This window comes from Netta rufina (genome assembly GCF_964035555.1).
Source record: "Netta rufina genome assembly, chromosome: 1".
Lineage (NCBI taxonomy): Eukaryota > Metazoa > Chordata > Aves > Anseriformes > Anatidae > Netta > Netta rufina.
The window spans coordinates 206,070,619-206,086,068 of record NC_140123.1 but is presented as its reverse complement, the minus strand read 5'-3'; the positions used below and the strand labels follow the sequence as shown (position 1 = coordinate 206,086,068).

At 65.5% G+C, this 15,450-nt stretch overlaps 1 protein-coding gene across 4 annotated transcripts in view; it reads left to right on the top strand.

The window, feature by feature from the left end:
* Positions 1 to 564: 564 nt before the first annotated feature.
* SBF1 (SET binding factor 1) overlaps positions 565 to 15,450 on the top strand; it is a 63,328-nt gene continuing 48,442 nt past the window's right edge. For all 4 annotated transcript variants that reach the window (XM_084301084.1, XM_084301083.1, XM_084301082.1 and 1 more), the window contains exon 1: positions 565 to 735. In XM_084301084.1, coding sequence (XP_084157210.1) covers positions 681 to 735 — 55 coding nt within the window. In that variant the 5' untranslated portion in view covers positions 565 to 680. The remainder of the gene's footprint in view (positions 736 to 15,450) is intronic.

Here is a 15,450-nt window from a genome sequence, read left to right as displayed (position 1 = left end):
ATGTGGGGACAGGGAGATACAGGGATATGGGTTTAATGGGATATGGGGTCATGGGGATATGGGGACATGGGGACATGGGGACACAGGGTTAAGGGGTCACAGGGATATGGAGACACGGGGATGTGGGGTTATGGGGACATGGGGGATATGGGGTCACAGGGACATGGGGTCACGGGGATATGGGGTCACAGGGATATGGAGACACAGGGATGTGGGGACATGGGGACATGGGGGATATGGGGTCACAGGGACATGGGGTCACGGGGTCATGGGGACACGGGGACAGGGGATGTGGGGCTGTGGGATCACGATGCCGGGGCTGGGGACACCCCGACCCCAGGGGACCCCCGGCACCCCCCGACCCCCCCCAACCCCTCCCGGTCCCCCCCCCCCCGCTGTGTGCGCGCCCCCTCCCGCCTCGCGCCCCGCCGGGCCCCGCCCCCTCCCCCTAAGCCCCTCCCCTTCCCTCCAAGCCCCGCCCCTCTCCCCGCGGCGTGCCGGTGCCACGCCCCCTCCCGTGGAGCGGCGGCGCAGGCGCAGTGCGGGGGCCGGGCCGGGCGGCGCGCGGCGCCAAGATGGCGGCGGTCGGGGCGGCGGCGGCGGCGGCGGGAGCGGGGCTGTGAGCGCGGCGCCTCCCCCGGCCCGGCCCGGCCCGGCCCGGCCCGGCCCTGCCCGCCGCCATGGCCCGCCTGGCCGACTACTTCGTGCTCGTGGGCTACGACGCGGACAAGCGCGGTGAGCCGGGGCCGCCGCTGGCAGCCAACGCCGCGGGGGAGGGGCGCGGGCGGCGCCGGGACCGGGGGGCACCGGGAGGGACCGGGGGGGATGAGGGGGAACGGGGGGGGATGAGGGGGGATGAGGGGGACCGGGGGGAGCAGCGGGGGGGGGTGGCGACGTGGCGGGGCGGCGGGGCGGGCCCGCGGCCGGTACCGGGGCCGGGCCCGGGGGCGGCTCCCGGAGCTCCCCGGGGCGGGGCCGGGGGGGGGCGGGCACCGGGAGACCCCCGGGGCAGGGCCGGGGCCGGGGCCGGGGCCGTGGCTCTGCCCGCAGCCCCCCCGCCCGCAGCCCCCCGCCCATCCCGGTACCGGCACCGGGCTCTGCCAGGCCCCGCTCGCACCCCCGGGGGCTGCGGGGACCGGGCCGGGCCCGTCCTGCCCCAGCGGGGGGCTGGGGGCCCGGGGGGCCCATCCCCACCCTGGCTCCGGGCACCGGCACCGAGCAGCAGCCCCGGGGCTCCCGGTGCGGGGCCGGCTCAGAGCTCGGCCGCCTTCCTCCCCCGGTACCGGGAGCACCGGGCCCTGTCCCTGTCCCTGTGCGTGGTGCAGGGACGGGGGCGATGCTGGACCCGTGTCCGCGGCCCCGGGTGCTGGTGGTGCCGTGGCAGCGCCGTGTGGCCGTGCTGTGCCTCCCTCGATCCCCCCAGTTCCCCCTCCTGCTCCGTCCTGCACAGCCCGGTGCCGGTACCGGAGCTGTCGGTGGTGGCGGTGCCGTGGCAGGGGCCGGTGTCACGGCCACCCGCTGCCAGCCCTCAGGGACCGGGGCTCCAGAAGGCAGAAATCAGCTCTGGTCCTTGTGGTGCCGTCCGGGACCTGCCCGGGGACGTGCAGCCAGGCGCTGTGCTCAGTGGGCAGCCCCGTTACCTGTCAGCAATTAACGAGCCTCAATTAACGAGCCTCCTAACGATTCTCCTCACCTCACCGCTCAGTGGGGCCGCTGCTGCAGCGGGGCTGGAGGTGCTCAGGGCTCCGCGTCCCCACGGGGCCTGGGGTCTTTGGGCACTGTCCCTGCGGGTGGCTTGGTGGCCGGGCTGTGCTGTGCTACACGAGGCCGGGCTGCGTTTTCCCTCCTGGTGCAGCCCTAAGCCAGAGAATTGGCTGTCAGGACGGACGGACGGACGGATGGACAGATGGACAGCTGCTTACAGAGCTGTGTGGTGAGGAGGGGAGAGCACAGGGCACAACGAGGGGCTCCCAGCACACAGCCCGGGCGCTGTGCCCCTGGGGCTGTGCTGGAGGCCACCTTGGCCAGGAGATGGGGACGGCACCGGTGGCACCTTGCAAACGCCAGCACCAGCAGTGACAGCAGGGCAGGCAGCTCTCCATCCCGGCTGCAGGCCCAGCTGCCCTCCCTCACAGCATCGGGGTGCTTTGGAGCAGGGGGTGCCTTGGAGTGACCTGAGGAGCCCCTAGTGAGGAGCCCGGGGCTGTGAGTGCCACGGAAGCGCAGCCTGGCAGGTATCTGGCCGGTACCTTTGTGCCCCCGATCTGATCCTGGGGGCCGTGGCAGCAATATTTGGTGTTCCCGTGCCGATTTCCTGCGCCACCTCCCAGGAGGGAGCCCCCCCCAGTGACTAATTGCCCTGCAGGTCGGGGCGGACCCGGCAGGGCTGTGCAGTCCCCTCCCTGCTGCCCCAGCTGCCTGCTGCCAGCACCTCCGGGGGGGCTCGGGGGTCCTGCTGCGGTGCGGGGAGACCCTCAAGCAGCTGGGGAAGGGGCTCGGCTCTGCCTGCGAGACCCCCGAGCACCGATGGGGTTCGTGGGCAGATGGGGCAGGTCGGTGGCAGTGAAGGGGACCCCGGTGGCTCCGTGCTGTCCCCAGGCACAGCTCGTTCTCTCGTTGTGCCTTCCTGGGAGCAAAACCGAAAGCGAGCGGAGGCGCCGCGAGGGCCGGGGAGAGGCAGGAAGCGGGGCTGGCGGGGGAGCCCGCTGCAGCCCCCGGGTCACGGTTGGCATCTCGGGGCTGCCAAGGGCCTGGCCCCCCCGGCACGCACCGTGCGGGGTCGTGGTGGCCTGCCTGGGGCTGGGGCTGTCCTGCTGGGGATAGAGAAAAAGGGTCGTTAACTCTGACAGGAGACAAGGGTTGGTAACTGAGATGAGAAATGCGCCGGCTGATGGGGAAGGGCCGTGTGGGAGCCTCCGGGTGCGCACTGGGTGAGGGTCCGGCTGCCTTCCCCCTTCCCCTCCAGGCTGTGACACCGAGCTGTGGGATCACCCCGGGCTGTGGGATCACACCAGGCTGTGGGATCACCCCGGGCTGTGGGATCCCACCGAGCCCTGGGATCGCCCCCCAGCTCCTGCTGGCTTCGTGTGCTCGGCCGAGGGGCCGCATCCTGCGGGGGCTGTGCATGGAGCCAGCAGAGGGAAGGGCCCCGCTCATCCAGGGGCTGTTCCCGTGCTGCCACCACAGCTCGCCTTTCTCTCGGGCTGTTCTCAGCCCCCCGGGCCCTCGCAGCCCCACGGACGGGGAGGAACGGCCGCGCTGTGGGGCCGCTGTGGGGCCGGGCCTCCTGCCCGCCTGCTGCCCCCGGGGCCGGGAGGTTTCGCTCCGTCCCCTGTGGGCTGCGCGGGGCCGGATCTGTGCAGAGCAGCGCGGCCTCAGGGCGTGCCGAGGGCTCTCTTTGGGGTTTCTTTGGGATTTCTGTACGGAGCGCTGAGCAAACCACGGCCCCTTCCCTGTGGGGAGCTGGAAAACAACAATAAAATCGGGGATTTTAGGAAACGCCGCTCAGAACGAGCCCTGGTGAGCGCGCTGCTGGCTCTGCCCGTGTCCAAATTTGCAGCTGCCCTTCCGAGCCTCCTGCCCTCGTGCCCTCCGTGTGCAGCGCTTCTCTCCGGGCTGCTCTGTGCTTTGTTTGTGCCGAGCCCTTCAGCTGTTGCAGCAGGAAGGCAGGATCCTGCTCTAGGACTTGGCAGCAGAGCGGAAAAAACTCTCGGTGTGGAGGCCCGGCTGCGCGCGGAGCTGCTGGAGGACACGCGCTCCTCCCGGCCGTCCCAATGGTTTTCTCTCTGGTTCTGCAGCCTGCTCCGAGGGCTCTGGGCTCGCCGTGACTCCTGCCTGCTCCCAAAATGTTCCCTGGCGTTCTCCTTCACAAGGCGCTCCGGAGGAGGACACGCAGCTGGTGCAGGCTGAAGGTGTCCCACCGCGTCCCGCTGTGCCGGGCGGGCACCGGGGAGCCCAGCCCGTGGGTGCTGGCAGCGAGCTCTGCTCCCCACACAGACATTTGGGGGCAGGAACACAGGAGGAGAGGACGTGATCTGTGCACACACTGCCTGCGGGGCTGTGCTGCCGCTGCCGGGAGCGGGGGCATCTCCCATGGTGACCCTGCCCTGTGCAGGGACATCCAGCCGTACCGGGAACCGCGACACCTCCATCCTGCGTGTGGGGCTCATCGTGGTTTTTTTTGGGTGGCCTCGTCCTGGAGGAGACCCCCAGGTGCTGTGGGTCAGCGCGGGGGCACCTGGCAGCCCCTGTGCCCCCTGCCCACTGTGGGTTCAAGGCAGCCCTCGGCCAGCAGCAGCTCTCTGGCACCAGCCTCTCTGCCCCTTCCCGGAGGTGCCGGTGGCAGTGGGGCGAGGGGGGGACACGGGGCCCTCTGCCTGCCCTCGGGACGCCCCCTGCACTGTCAGGTACAGCTGGGGAGGGGTCTTTATCAGGGCCTGCGGTGATGGGACACGGTGAGCTGGGGCTGCCCCATCCCCGGGGGTCTCAAGGCCGGGCCGGGGGCAGCAGGGGCTGGAGGAGGGGTCGTGCCCATGGTGAGGGGTCAGAACCAGGGGGGCCTTGAGGTCCCCACCAACCTGGCCCATCCTGGGCTGCGTCCTGTGAATCTGCTCCCGTGGGTCAGAGGGGAGAAGTCCTGCGGTCGGGCAGCCTGGGGGGGCTGCGTGCTGCAGCCTGGGGGGGCTCCAGGCACAGCCCCGGGGTGCTGCCGGGGGGGTGATGCTCCGAAACCGCCTCCTACAGCGCAAGAAGCATCTGGGGTAAAACTTTCCACCCGCTCACCTCTGCAGCTGGGAACCCCACGGCGTCACTGGGGGCGGGATGGAAAACTCAGCCCCGCTGTGGGCGGCCCTCCTCCCCCGTGGGCACCGTGTGTCACCCCGGGGGGGGCAGGTCGGGCCCTGCAGGGACTCCTGTGCCCGACAGCCGTGAGTGTGACAGCCCCAGCCCCGTGCAGAGCCTCCTGTGACAGCCCCAGCCCTGGGTCCTGCCCAGCCCTGCTCACCAGGAGCCTCCCTTGGGGCCGGGCTGCGCCCCGTGTGTCACGGTTCGGGCAGAGGGGGTGACCGTGAGGAGGAAGCACCCTTTGGAAACGTATGCTGTAACCGAATTCTTCCACCGTTAGTAATATTTTGCTCGCTGCCAGTGAGAATTTTGCAAATTCTTGAAAATTTCTCTCGCTTCAGCCTGCGTTTTCCTCAGCTCAGGCAGGAACCCGAGGGCTTTGTTCCCAGCCGGTTTTATTTCCCGGTTCCTGGCGCTGCAGTGCCAGATCCGAGGAGCAGCTGCGGTCCTGTGGATGCTGAAAGCAAACAAACACGGGGAAGGCTCGGCCGCAGCAGGGCCGTGCCCTGCCCTTTGCCCAGCGGCTCCACCGGTGCCTCACTGGGACGGAGACAGCACGGAGGAGCCCCCGGTGCTGTGGTCCTGCGGGCACGGCCGGGTCCCCTTCCATCCTCATCCACTGTGATCGCAGCACGAAGCCTCACGGGCCGGGCTGCTTCACCCCGAGGCTGTGATGTGCTGGATGCCCCCGTGCCATCGTGGCAGGTACCGGGAGTGCCACGGGGCAGGGATCGTCCTGCTCCAGGAGCGTGTCCATGAGCACGCACATCCCTGCCGGCTTGGCAGCAGGAGGAGCCGAGGTGCCCGGGGTGCCGGGGCGCTCCCTGTGAGCGCCAGCCACCCCGAGGAGCAGGGGCCCTTCCCTTGTGCCGATTCCAGTCCCCTCTTTGTTTATGGCGTGGCTCAGAAGCAGCCACGTGTCAGTGAGCAGGAGCAGCCCGTGCGTTTGGCAGCTGCGATTTGGATAGCCGTGCCTGGGAGTCTTGTTGTTGTTTTTTTTTTCTGACTGCTTTTTGATCGAAGTGGTGCGGCAGGGTGTTTTTTTGGGGGGAGGAAGAATTGAAGCTCTCTGCTAGACGCATTTGTGTTGTGGGTAGCCGTAGGAAGTGGAGCAGAAACGAGGCAGGCTGACTGCCTCGGCGCTACGTCACCTTCCTCCCCGAACCGCGCTGATGGCCCAGATAAGCGCGCCTTCGCTCCGGCTGAGTCACGGCCCCTGCAGCGCCGAGGGAGGCGATGCTGCGCTGCTGCCCCCACGCCCGGCACGACTTGGGCAGCCTCTGGGGTTGATTTGGGCAGCCTCTGGGTTCTCCTGGCATGGGGCGTCCCGAGGGAGCCCTGCGACGCAGCCGCCCTGGTGCTCGGTGCGCCCGTCCCTCGCTCTTCTGGAGCAGGCGACGGCCTCCGATGCCGTTTTAGGGACCTTGCCCAGCATTTAGGGACTTTGCAGCCAGGCACCAGTGATGTGCGAGCAGAGCTGTGCCTGTGGATCGACACCTGGGAGGTCTGTGCTAAATCCCGTTCAAGCCCCAGCCGGGGGGTTTGGGCGCGCTGGGTGCGCAGAGGCCCTGTGCCAGGGCCAGGTGCCCGCATGGCAGCGTGCAGCAGGACCACAGTGGGTCCCGGTGTGGTCCTCCCCCCATCCAGCCCTTCCCCACTGCGGGGGCTGCCCCCTGCAGCCCCCCACCCCCACGACTCCCCCCCCACCAGGAGCTGGAGCCGGGGCGGGCGCAGCTGCGGGCAGCGGGACGCGGCCGGGCGCTGGCCTGGGACACAGCATCTCTGTTCGGCGCTGAATAGGACGCGGCCGGAGGACAATTGCTCGCTTCAGCTCCTTCTGGAGGAGCGGCTGTGGTGGCAGCAGGGGTATCGGCGAGGGGCTGCGTCACCGCTTTTATTTAGCAGTGAGAGCAGCGCGGCGCTCCCGGCTTCGTGCGGCGCTCGGCATGCGCGGGTGGCTGCGAGTGAGAGGGCTCCTCCGTGCCGCTGGGCTTCGTCAGCTGGCGTGGCAGGGCTCACCGCGAAAAGCCAGGTGATTAGAAACGGGGAGAGATAAGCTCCTGGGTGAGATGAATGTGCACTGAGCAGACCTATTTAGGAAGGAGGGCAGGCAGCGTGCGCGGTGCCGTGCGGCGTCCCAGAGATAGGCTGCTCCAGTTCGCTTCCTAACGAGCAGAATGAGCCCCCTGGCAAAAAAAAAAGTGCTGATTTATTGTCAGTTTATTGCCAATTATCTGCAGGGGTGACTCCGATGGGCCAGCAGTGGCTTGGATGTGAGGACAGTGTCACTTCAGGTGCGGGTGCAGCTTCACCGCGTGGGTCAGCGCCCGTCGGCAGAGGCAGCTCGGGAAGCTCCCGTGCGGGCAGCGCCAGCTAAAACAGATCCCGTGTGTGCACGTACCCCTGTCAGAGATCAAACCTGGGCACCCAGCCCTAGCGCGATGGCTCCTGTTTTTTGGCTCTGTTTGAGATGTTAGAGTGGATAAGCAAATCTCAGCCTCGCTGCAGCGCGGCCGGCGGTGTGCTTAAAGCCCAGATGAGCGCACGGCACGGGCTGCGATAACCGGGAGTTGGTGGCGTCTGCTGCTGCCCGGGGGCATGGCAGTGCTTTTTTTTTTCCCCTAGAAGGCGAGGAGTGATCCCACACGGCTCCGTCAGAGGGGCAGGAGCAGCCCCAGCTGATGTGTACCAGCAGCAGCCGTCTCTGAGCCGAGGGCCAGGGGTCCCCGTGGCGCGGGCAGCAGGAGCCGGGGGCTGAAGGGCTGCGGGCAGCTGGTTACACGGAACCACACGGGGGGAGCTGGGCGGTCAGGACAACTGCAGCAGGTCCTGGAGTAACGTTAATTATGGCCTCCCTAATGAGCTGGGGCAGGCCTGTCGTTAGCATTCCCCGCCAGTTGGGACGAGGGAGTTGCCAGAAGAGATTCATGGAGCCGCTCTGCGCCTCGTGCCCCTGCGCTGAGCACCAACTTCCCCCCCGTCACCCCAGGGCCTCCCCGGGGGCCCTTGGCCCTTGCTGGGCGTGGGACACCTGGGAACTGGGAGATGTGGTGAGGAGGTGGGGGCGCAGGGAGTCACTGAGGTGAGGGGCCGGGTGGTGGTGGTGCCCTGCAGCCTCCCCAGGTCGCAGCGGGGAGCTGGTGCCCTCGCTGTGCGGACGCTGCTGGTCCGGGCAGCTCGTTAGGGTAATTGCACAGTGGCTGTGGATCAGAGGAGCGGCTCCGTTCCCAGCAGTGCATTTAAAGTGAGTGGGGAACAAAAAACCTCGGAGGCCTTAGGGGAGATTTTTCGTTCCCCAGCTCTAGGGTAGCTCCCGTCGGGTGTTGGTTACCGCCTGCGTTTCTCATTTTCCAGGCCCTTGTAGCGCCCTTTTCCCTGGCAGCTCGGCGTGGGGAGCTGTCCCTGACTGGAAGAGGATCCGCTCCTGCCTGGCCGTTTCCTCGAAGGCTCTGTGTGAAGTGGAGCTGGGCAGGAGCAGCCGGCGTGCCCGGGCTGTGGAGCAGGGCAGCGAGCAGCGGCGCTGCCAGCAGCGTGCGCGGGGCCGTGAGCTGCAGCTCCTGCAGCTGCTGGCGGGGGAATTCCTGCTGCTGAATCGCGCTGCTTGTTCTGCCTTGGCTTCAGGCTCTCCGAGTTTCCCTCAGCTGCCTTGACCGTGCTCTGGTTTTGCTCTTTATTTTCCTCCGTTTGGACTGGTTTTGGGCTGTTTGGAGGCTTCCTCGCTTGCTTCGCGCAGTTATCTGTCTCCTTCCTGCTGTAACCTTCCCAGCTCCGTTCTGTTTTCCCTCTGAGTGCTGGCAGTGGAGGCCGCTTGGGCAGTTAAGGAAGCAGAGGATGGGGATGTTGGCTCTTCCCTACTGACCTCAAGTTTTCTCAGCAACTCTCACTTTGTAGAACTGCCTCAGAAACGCTGCTTCTCAGGGAAATTCCTCAGCGTGGAGGATGTCGGGGTGATCACGTTGGATGTTTTTAAAAACTGATGCACCTTCTCAAGGTTTGTCCCACTTTTAGACTCGTGTCTCTCCAGAATGAGCTGTCCCAGGGGACGGCCGGGATTCCTGCTTGGGGCATTCCCTTCGGAGGGTTCGCCTGTGGCTGGTCCTGGCACCGTCACCACCGGCAGCCTCCCCGTTTGATGTGATGGCTGGGGGCAGCCTGGAGCAGGAGAAGGGCAAGGTGTGAGCTCCGAGAGCCCCTCTGCGTGGGGCTGCAGCCACGGGCAGGTTGGTCGTGGTGCCGTGCTCCGTGGCCGTGCCCGCTGCCTCCCATCACCTCCGCGCCTTGTGGCCAGGGCCAGCCCCGTGTCCCCGTGGTGGTGGCGTTGGCAAGGACGGTGCCAGCCCCTCTCCTGCCCCCTGTCCCACCTCGTCGATCCAGGGACTCACTCAGTTTGAGCCTCTGAGGGGGGAAGGAGCTGGGTTTGAGGCCGTGGGGTGGCCGGGCTGTGTCAGGCGGTGTCTTGGAGATGTTGGTTGTGGCGCTGGGTGTCGGTGCCACTGGTGTTGGTGCTGCTGGGTTTGCTGGCACAGGGAAGGGCTGGCCGGGGCCACGATGCCTCCGGGACCTGAGGCTGCGCCAGGCCGCTGGGAGAACAAATGAAATAAACCCCAGAGAACCGAATTTTTGGCAGGGGTGGACGGAGTGTTGTGAAACCCCAGAGGCGTGCAGCTATCGCCTTACTCGCAGGTGCGGTGAGGGGCACGACGGTAAGGTCATTCAGCGGGAAAGCTGAGCACACCTCCCCAAAACGAGGTCAGAACCTCTCCTTCTTCATGGACTCGGCCTTTTCGCAGAAGGTTTTGCCCGTGAAAAAGTAGCTGCATGTTCTTAAAGGCTCTTGAAAAGCATCCGTGGGCACATCTTGGCCCCGTCTCCTGGATGCGAAGCGTCTCGGTGGCGTCAGGCCAAGGGGAAGGAGCGCGCTGTCGTCGGGTGCTGTCGTGGGACGTTGGGCTGGACGACAGCACCACGAGTGCTGCTCCGATGGGGATGGGAACGCAGCCACAGGGCAGCCACGAGCCCAGCGCAGCGCAGGGGCTGCGGTGCCTCCGAGTCAGCTGCTGGAGAAGGAAATCTGTGGCCACGGCCCGGGAGGCAGCAGGAGAGGAGCAGCCACGGCACGGCAGGCTGCGGTGGGAGCGGGACCAGCGGTGCTCCTGCAGCCTCTGTGCTGTGACCCTGGGAGCTGCCGCCCTCGTCCGTGGCTCGTGGTGGTGGCTCCTTGTGGATCCGCACACGGCAGAGGGTGAGAAGTGAAAATCCTGGGCACAAAGCTCTACCAGCACGCTGCTCTCGTCCCAGCAGGATGGTGTCCTGGTGCCCTGCCTGCGGAGGGGAGCTCGGTTTGGGGGCTGAGGGGCTGCCTGCGGCCGTGCTCCAACAGCAGCACTGGGAGCTGCTCGAGGACAACGCCCCTGTGCAGTTTTTTAAAAAACAAACAAAAAAAACAAGCAAACCAACCCCGCCTCTCCGTGCAATTGCCACAGCTTTTGCCCTACTTCTGCCACGGGAAGGAGCCGCATCCTGGGCTCCGAGGGGTGATTGCAGAACCCAGGGCCGTCCTGCTGCAGGGGGGGTGCGGGGCCTGACGCACTCCCTTCAAACAGGGGTGTCCTCAGAGCTTTGAGGCAGGGGCTGGAGGTCCCCGGGGTCCGGGAGGCGCACGGGGAGCTGGCCCTGTGCTGCAGGAGGTGAGAGAGGTTATAAGGAGAAAATGGGACTGGTGGCACTGGGGAGGGGCAGGGTGGGAGCAGGGAGCTGTCTCGGGTACCTCCAACGCCTGGAGCTGCTCTAGGTGCGGTGTTAGGTGTCTGCACGAGGAGAGGTGGGGGTGACCCGGCCCTGAGGTACGGCCCTGGGAGGAAGGGGCCGTCCAGCAGCCCGGTCACTACTCGCTTCAGCCAGCTTGAAGCCTGTTACACGGCTGTGCTGGGGATTAAAGGTTTGTCCTGGCAGCAGGCAGTCCGCCCCACGGAGCTGTCTGTGCTCTGTTCCTGCACCCGTACCCATGGAACGGCACCGCCGAGGTTCTCGAGTAGCTCGTTGCCCTTGGAAAGCACACCCGTGCCAGGTGACGTCGTGTTTGTGTTTCAGAGGTCCATTTTCTCCTGGTTGCACTCTGTCTGACACCACATTTTCCACCTGAGCCCACGCACGCTTCAGTCCATGGCTGAGGCAGGGGCAGGGGGCTTTGGGTGGCCGCTGTCGTGCCCTTTGTGGCCTCTCCACGAAGGTGGAACCGAGTGAGGTGCAGTGATGCTGGAGGCAGGTGGAGGAGCTGTGCAGTGCTGCCGAGCTGCCAGGGAGCGCTGCGGGGTGTCGGGATGAAGGATGTGTGGTTGTATCGGGGTGCTGGTGCCCGGTGAGCTCCCCGCTGTTGGTCGGGGACGCAGCGAGACCTGCACGGGGCGGCCCTGTAGGGTGAGCTCCGGGGGTCAGGGCTGCAGGGCAGGGCTGGGGATTTGCAGAGCTTCCAGATGGCGACACTGCTGGGAGTTAATGGAAATCCTGGGATTTACTGGTGTTTCCAGCACCAAGCAGCGCGTTGTTTGGTGGCCTTCTTGCCGGGTGAGGCTGCTGCACTCTGTGCCCACGGAGAGCTGGGGGAGCGTCGCTGCACCACGTGCCGTGCCAGCAGCCCTGCAGTAACTGGGCTCTGGGGGGCGGTGGGGCCCTGTTTCAGCCCCTCCCGTGGTCGCAGCCTCCTTGAGGATCTCCAGGAAGGTCCTTCCCAGCCCCGGCTCCTGCTGCTCAGCAGCTCTGAGCCAACCAAGCTCCTTTCCCCAGCCGGGCTGGCGCGGCTGGGGGCGGTCGGTGAGTGATGGGATCCTGGGGGCACGCGGACCTGGGCGGGCAGGGAAGGGCCACGGGCAGGAGCTGTGTGTCCGGGCTGCACGGGGGAACGGGCTGGTGAGGTGGGCAGGCTTTGTAAGACCTGGCTGCTCCTTTCCCTCCTCTCCAAAGGCCTTTGGGGCTGTTGGTGTGGAAGCCACAGAGGAGGCGAATCGGGTCCCGCATCCAGCAGCTCGCTGGTGTGGGGAGCAGAGCCCAGGGGGTGACTGGGGGTACTGGGGGGCCTCTCCCCGCATGGCTCTGCCCCACACCTCGCCGAGCACCCTTCACCATGGAGCTTCTCCAGCTCGGGCTGAGCCCAGAGGGACATAGCCCATGTGCTGACTGCTCCGGGCTGTACCGACGGCACCGCGTGGACACTCGCTGGGGCACGGCGGCTTTGGGATTTGCAGAGGGGCTCTGCGGTCAGTTTGTGTCCCTACACAGAAACCAGGAGGGACCCCTCATGCCTGTGCTGCCACCGTGTTTGTGGCTTCTCCATTTCTGCAGGATCCGAGCAGGTTTCAGTCCGAGGATTCGGAACCAGCGGCTTCCTGCTGGTTGTTGGCGCGTCCTCCAGCAGCTCCCCCTGCGCCCGCACGGAGCTGTCCTAGCGGGCAGGATCCTTCCCAAACAGGACCAGTTAGCATCTCTCCTGAGGAGAGGTAATCAGCGAGCTGAATTGATGCACTTCAGACAATAAAACTGAGCTGGGGGCGATGACACTTCGTACCTGGGGAGCCGGCAGCAGCGCGCGTTGTGCTGCAGTGTCCCTGAGCTCGTGGGCACACCACGCCTGCGCGCGCCTCTCCCCAGGGCCGCCCGCTCTCCTCGCTCTGCTAACCAAAATCGTGTTCCTGCTATTGTTTGCTGTTGTCACTCTGAGGAAAAAAAAAAAAAAAAAGCACAAAAACTTTTGTGGGCTGAAGGGGACCAAGCAGGAAGCCGGGGTGTGCTGTGCAGCCTGCGGGCCCTCGCTCCTCTTCCCTTATATAGACGCAGTCGCCGCGTACCCGATGGTCGCGAGGTGGCTGCGGCCACGGCCCTTTCGCTCTCTGCCTGCCCAAGGGGATGTGAGAGCAGTGCCGGGAGGAGCTGCTGCCTGCCAGCCTCGTGTGTGTGGCCCTGTACAGCTGCTTGCTGCGTGGGGCCTGCATCTTGGTGCCCTGCGAGCATCCGTGCTCACTGCCTGCCCCTGCCTCCCGAGCTGTGCACCGTGTGCCGCCTGGCCCGGCCTGATGCTGGCTGCTGCCACGCTGACTGCTGCTGCTCTCGGGCTGTTTGTGGGCTTCTCAACCACAGTCTGCTGGCTCTGAGGCCCCCGGGTGTGCACAGCAGAGCCCCTCGCCCGGGAGAAGCTGGGAGCTCGGCAGGAGGAGAGGAAGGGCTGCGCTGTCTGGGTGCACGCGCTCGCCCGGCCTGGTGCCCCTTTCACCTCCTGCTGTGGCTCCGTGCTGTGGTTTGCTCTGGGGCAAAGCAGTCCCAGCCCCTGCATCTATTCCAAGTCAGTCCCTTCAGCCTGAGAGCTCTTGCAGAATTCACTTTTTAGCATCCTGTGGTTCTTAAAGGCTGGGGACCTCGCTTCTCCAGCCTGATGGCTGCGGGCAGGGGGTCCCGCACTGCGCCCGCTGCTCCTGCACCCCGGGGTCCGGCCCCATGCACAGGGCACGTGGTGCTGCTCACCATGAGCACACCAAACCGTGGCCCTCTTCTGATGCTCGAGGGGCATCCGTGCTGGCAGCCTGGCACCACGTCAGTTGGCAGCTCTGGCTCCGGGCAGGATTACTTTGGGACTAGGGGGCGGTTTGTGCGCTGTGTTGGTTTTGTGTGTCGGCTGCTTGTGTCGTTGCTTTGTTTTCCCGCAGCGTGAAAGTTTCGCTCTTGGTTTCTTTTCCCCTGCTCTATCAAGAACAACAGTTGTTTTTCCACTTGACGCTCCTCTTTTTGTGCAGTCCCCAGCAGTCGGCCCGCCCGCGTTGGACTTTGTTTCCTCTGCACCCCCGTTAGTGCTGCCGACAGCGAGAGACTCGGCGCTGAGATTGATGAGCTAAAAGCGAAGCGGGGCGGCAGGCAGTGCCCCCAGCAGCCTGTGCAGTGCTTGCAGCCTGCCTTCTGGAGCAGCAGGCGGTGTGGAGGTGGGGAAGGGGCTTTTTGGGCGTTTCGGTCACAGTCCAGTGGCTCCAGGCGAGGTGGGCGCCGTCCCCATCCTGCGGGGGCTTCTTCCTCGTGGCAGCACGCGCCCTGCAGCCAGCACCTGTGGGCTTGGCTGTGTGGAAATCTGCGTTAATTCGCACAGAAACCTTCAGGCACGTTGGAGAAAAGGCTTGAAACCTGCCTAAAACTTGATGTGTTCCCTGGTTGGAGGGGTTCCTGTGCTGTGCTGGGGTCGGGACGGAGCCCCACTGGTGCGGGGAGCGGTGCCCGGTTGGAGGAGCTGCCCCCGGAGTTGTTCCCCCCGTGCAGTTCCTCCACTTCAGCTCCTGTTTTAGGTTTGGTTTTGATTTTGGTCATGTTTTCTCTTTCCCCACGTGGTAGCTCAGTAGGTTATTAATATCTTCTCTGTGGTGGGAGGCTCGGCCCCTGCAGGGTGTGAGTCTCTTTACAAATGGCCAAAATCTTGGAAAATGAGGGTTTGGGATCTGTCGGGAGCCAACGCTCCCTGTGGCTCCCTGCAATCGTGTGGGGGGCAGTTTTTTTCCTCGAGTCTCTTGGGATAAGTTGTGAAATCTGATTTAGGGGAGCAAATGTGGCAAGGAGCCGTTCACAAACGCTGAGCGGTGCCGCGCGTTGCGGAGCACCCTGCGTCTCCCAGCCCCGTGGGCACCTCGCATGGGTTGAGTCACGCCGAGCCCTCTGTCGCTGGAGGCTTGCCTGGCTGCTCACTGCCTCCTGCGCCGTGCTGGAGCTCAGCGTGGAGCTTTTTCTCCCCTTTTTCTCCCCTTTTTCTCCCCTTTTTCTCCCGTTTTTCTCCCCCTTTTCTCCCCCTTTTCTCCCCTGTGGGCTGCAGCTCTGTGATTTCTCTCTGGGGGACGAGGACAGTAAAACGCAGCAGCAGCAACCTGTGGTGGGGGAGCCGAAATGGGGCACGGGGCCTGTGCTGGTGGCGAGGGCTGGGGCTGGTTGCATCCTTTGGACTCCTTGGCCGCTGCCCCCGTGGATCTTAGGCACACTTGGGCAGCCCCTGTGCCCCCGGGGCGTTACTGCCCACGGGGGGAGCAGCGCAGGGCTCGGCACACGCAGCTCCTTCACCCACCTCAGGGGCAGAGCTGCTGGCAGTGACCTAAAGCCACCGATGGCTCGGGTGAGTGCGTGGCAGAGCTGTTGGAGAGGTGCTGCCAAGAGGTTCGGACTGGTCTATGAGGTAGTGGCAAAACTGCCCTAACTTAGATTGTAAGATTAACCGTTTCTGTGAACTCAGGCATCTCATTGCTAAGAGGCTGTGATCGCCCTTTTCTTTTTTAAAAGTAATTTCAGTGTGGAAGAACTAGAGCTCAGGTCGTCCCCTGTAGATGGGACGGAGGCTGGTTGGTGTTCCCGATGCCCAGTGAGGCAGGCTGGAGGCTTCGTGTCCCCTGACACCAGGGAGTTGGGCAGCTTTCGCTTTGCTTTGCAGCTGGTTGTCCTCCTGGAAATCTCTGTCTCGGGGGGTGAAACGGGCATAGTGAAGAGAAGAGGATGAAGCCCTGCTGAGATCTGTCTGAAGCAGGGCAATGGAGGAGGCGAGGGCTGGAGCTGCAGTGGTGTTGGCGAGGTGGGACGGGAGCGAGCAGCGAGCGG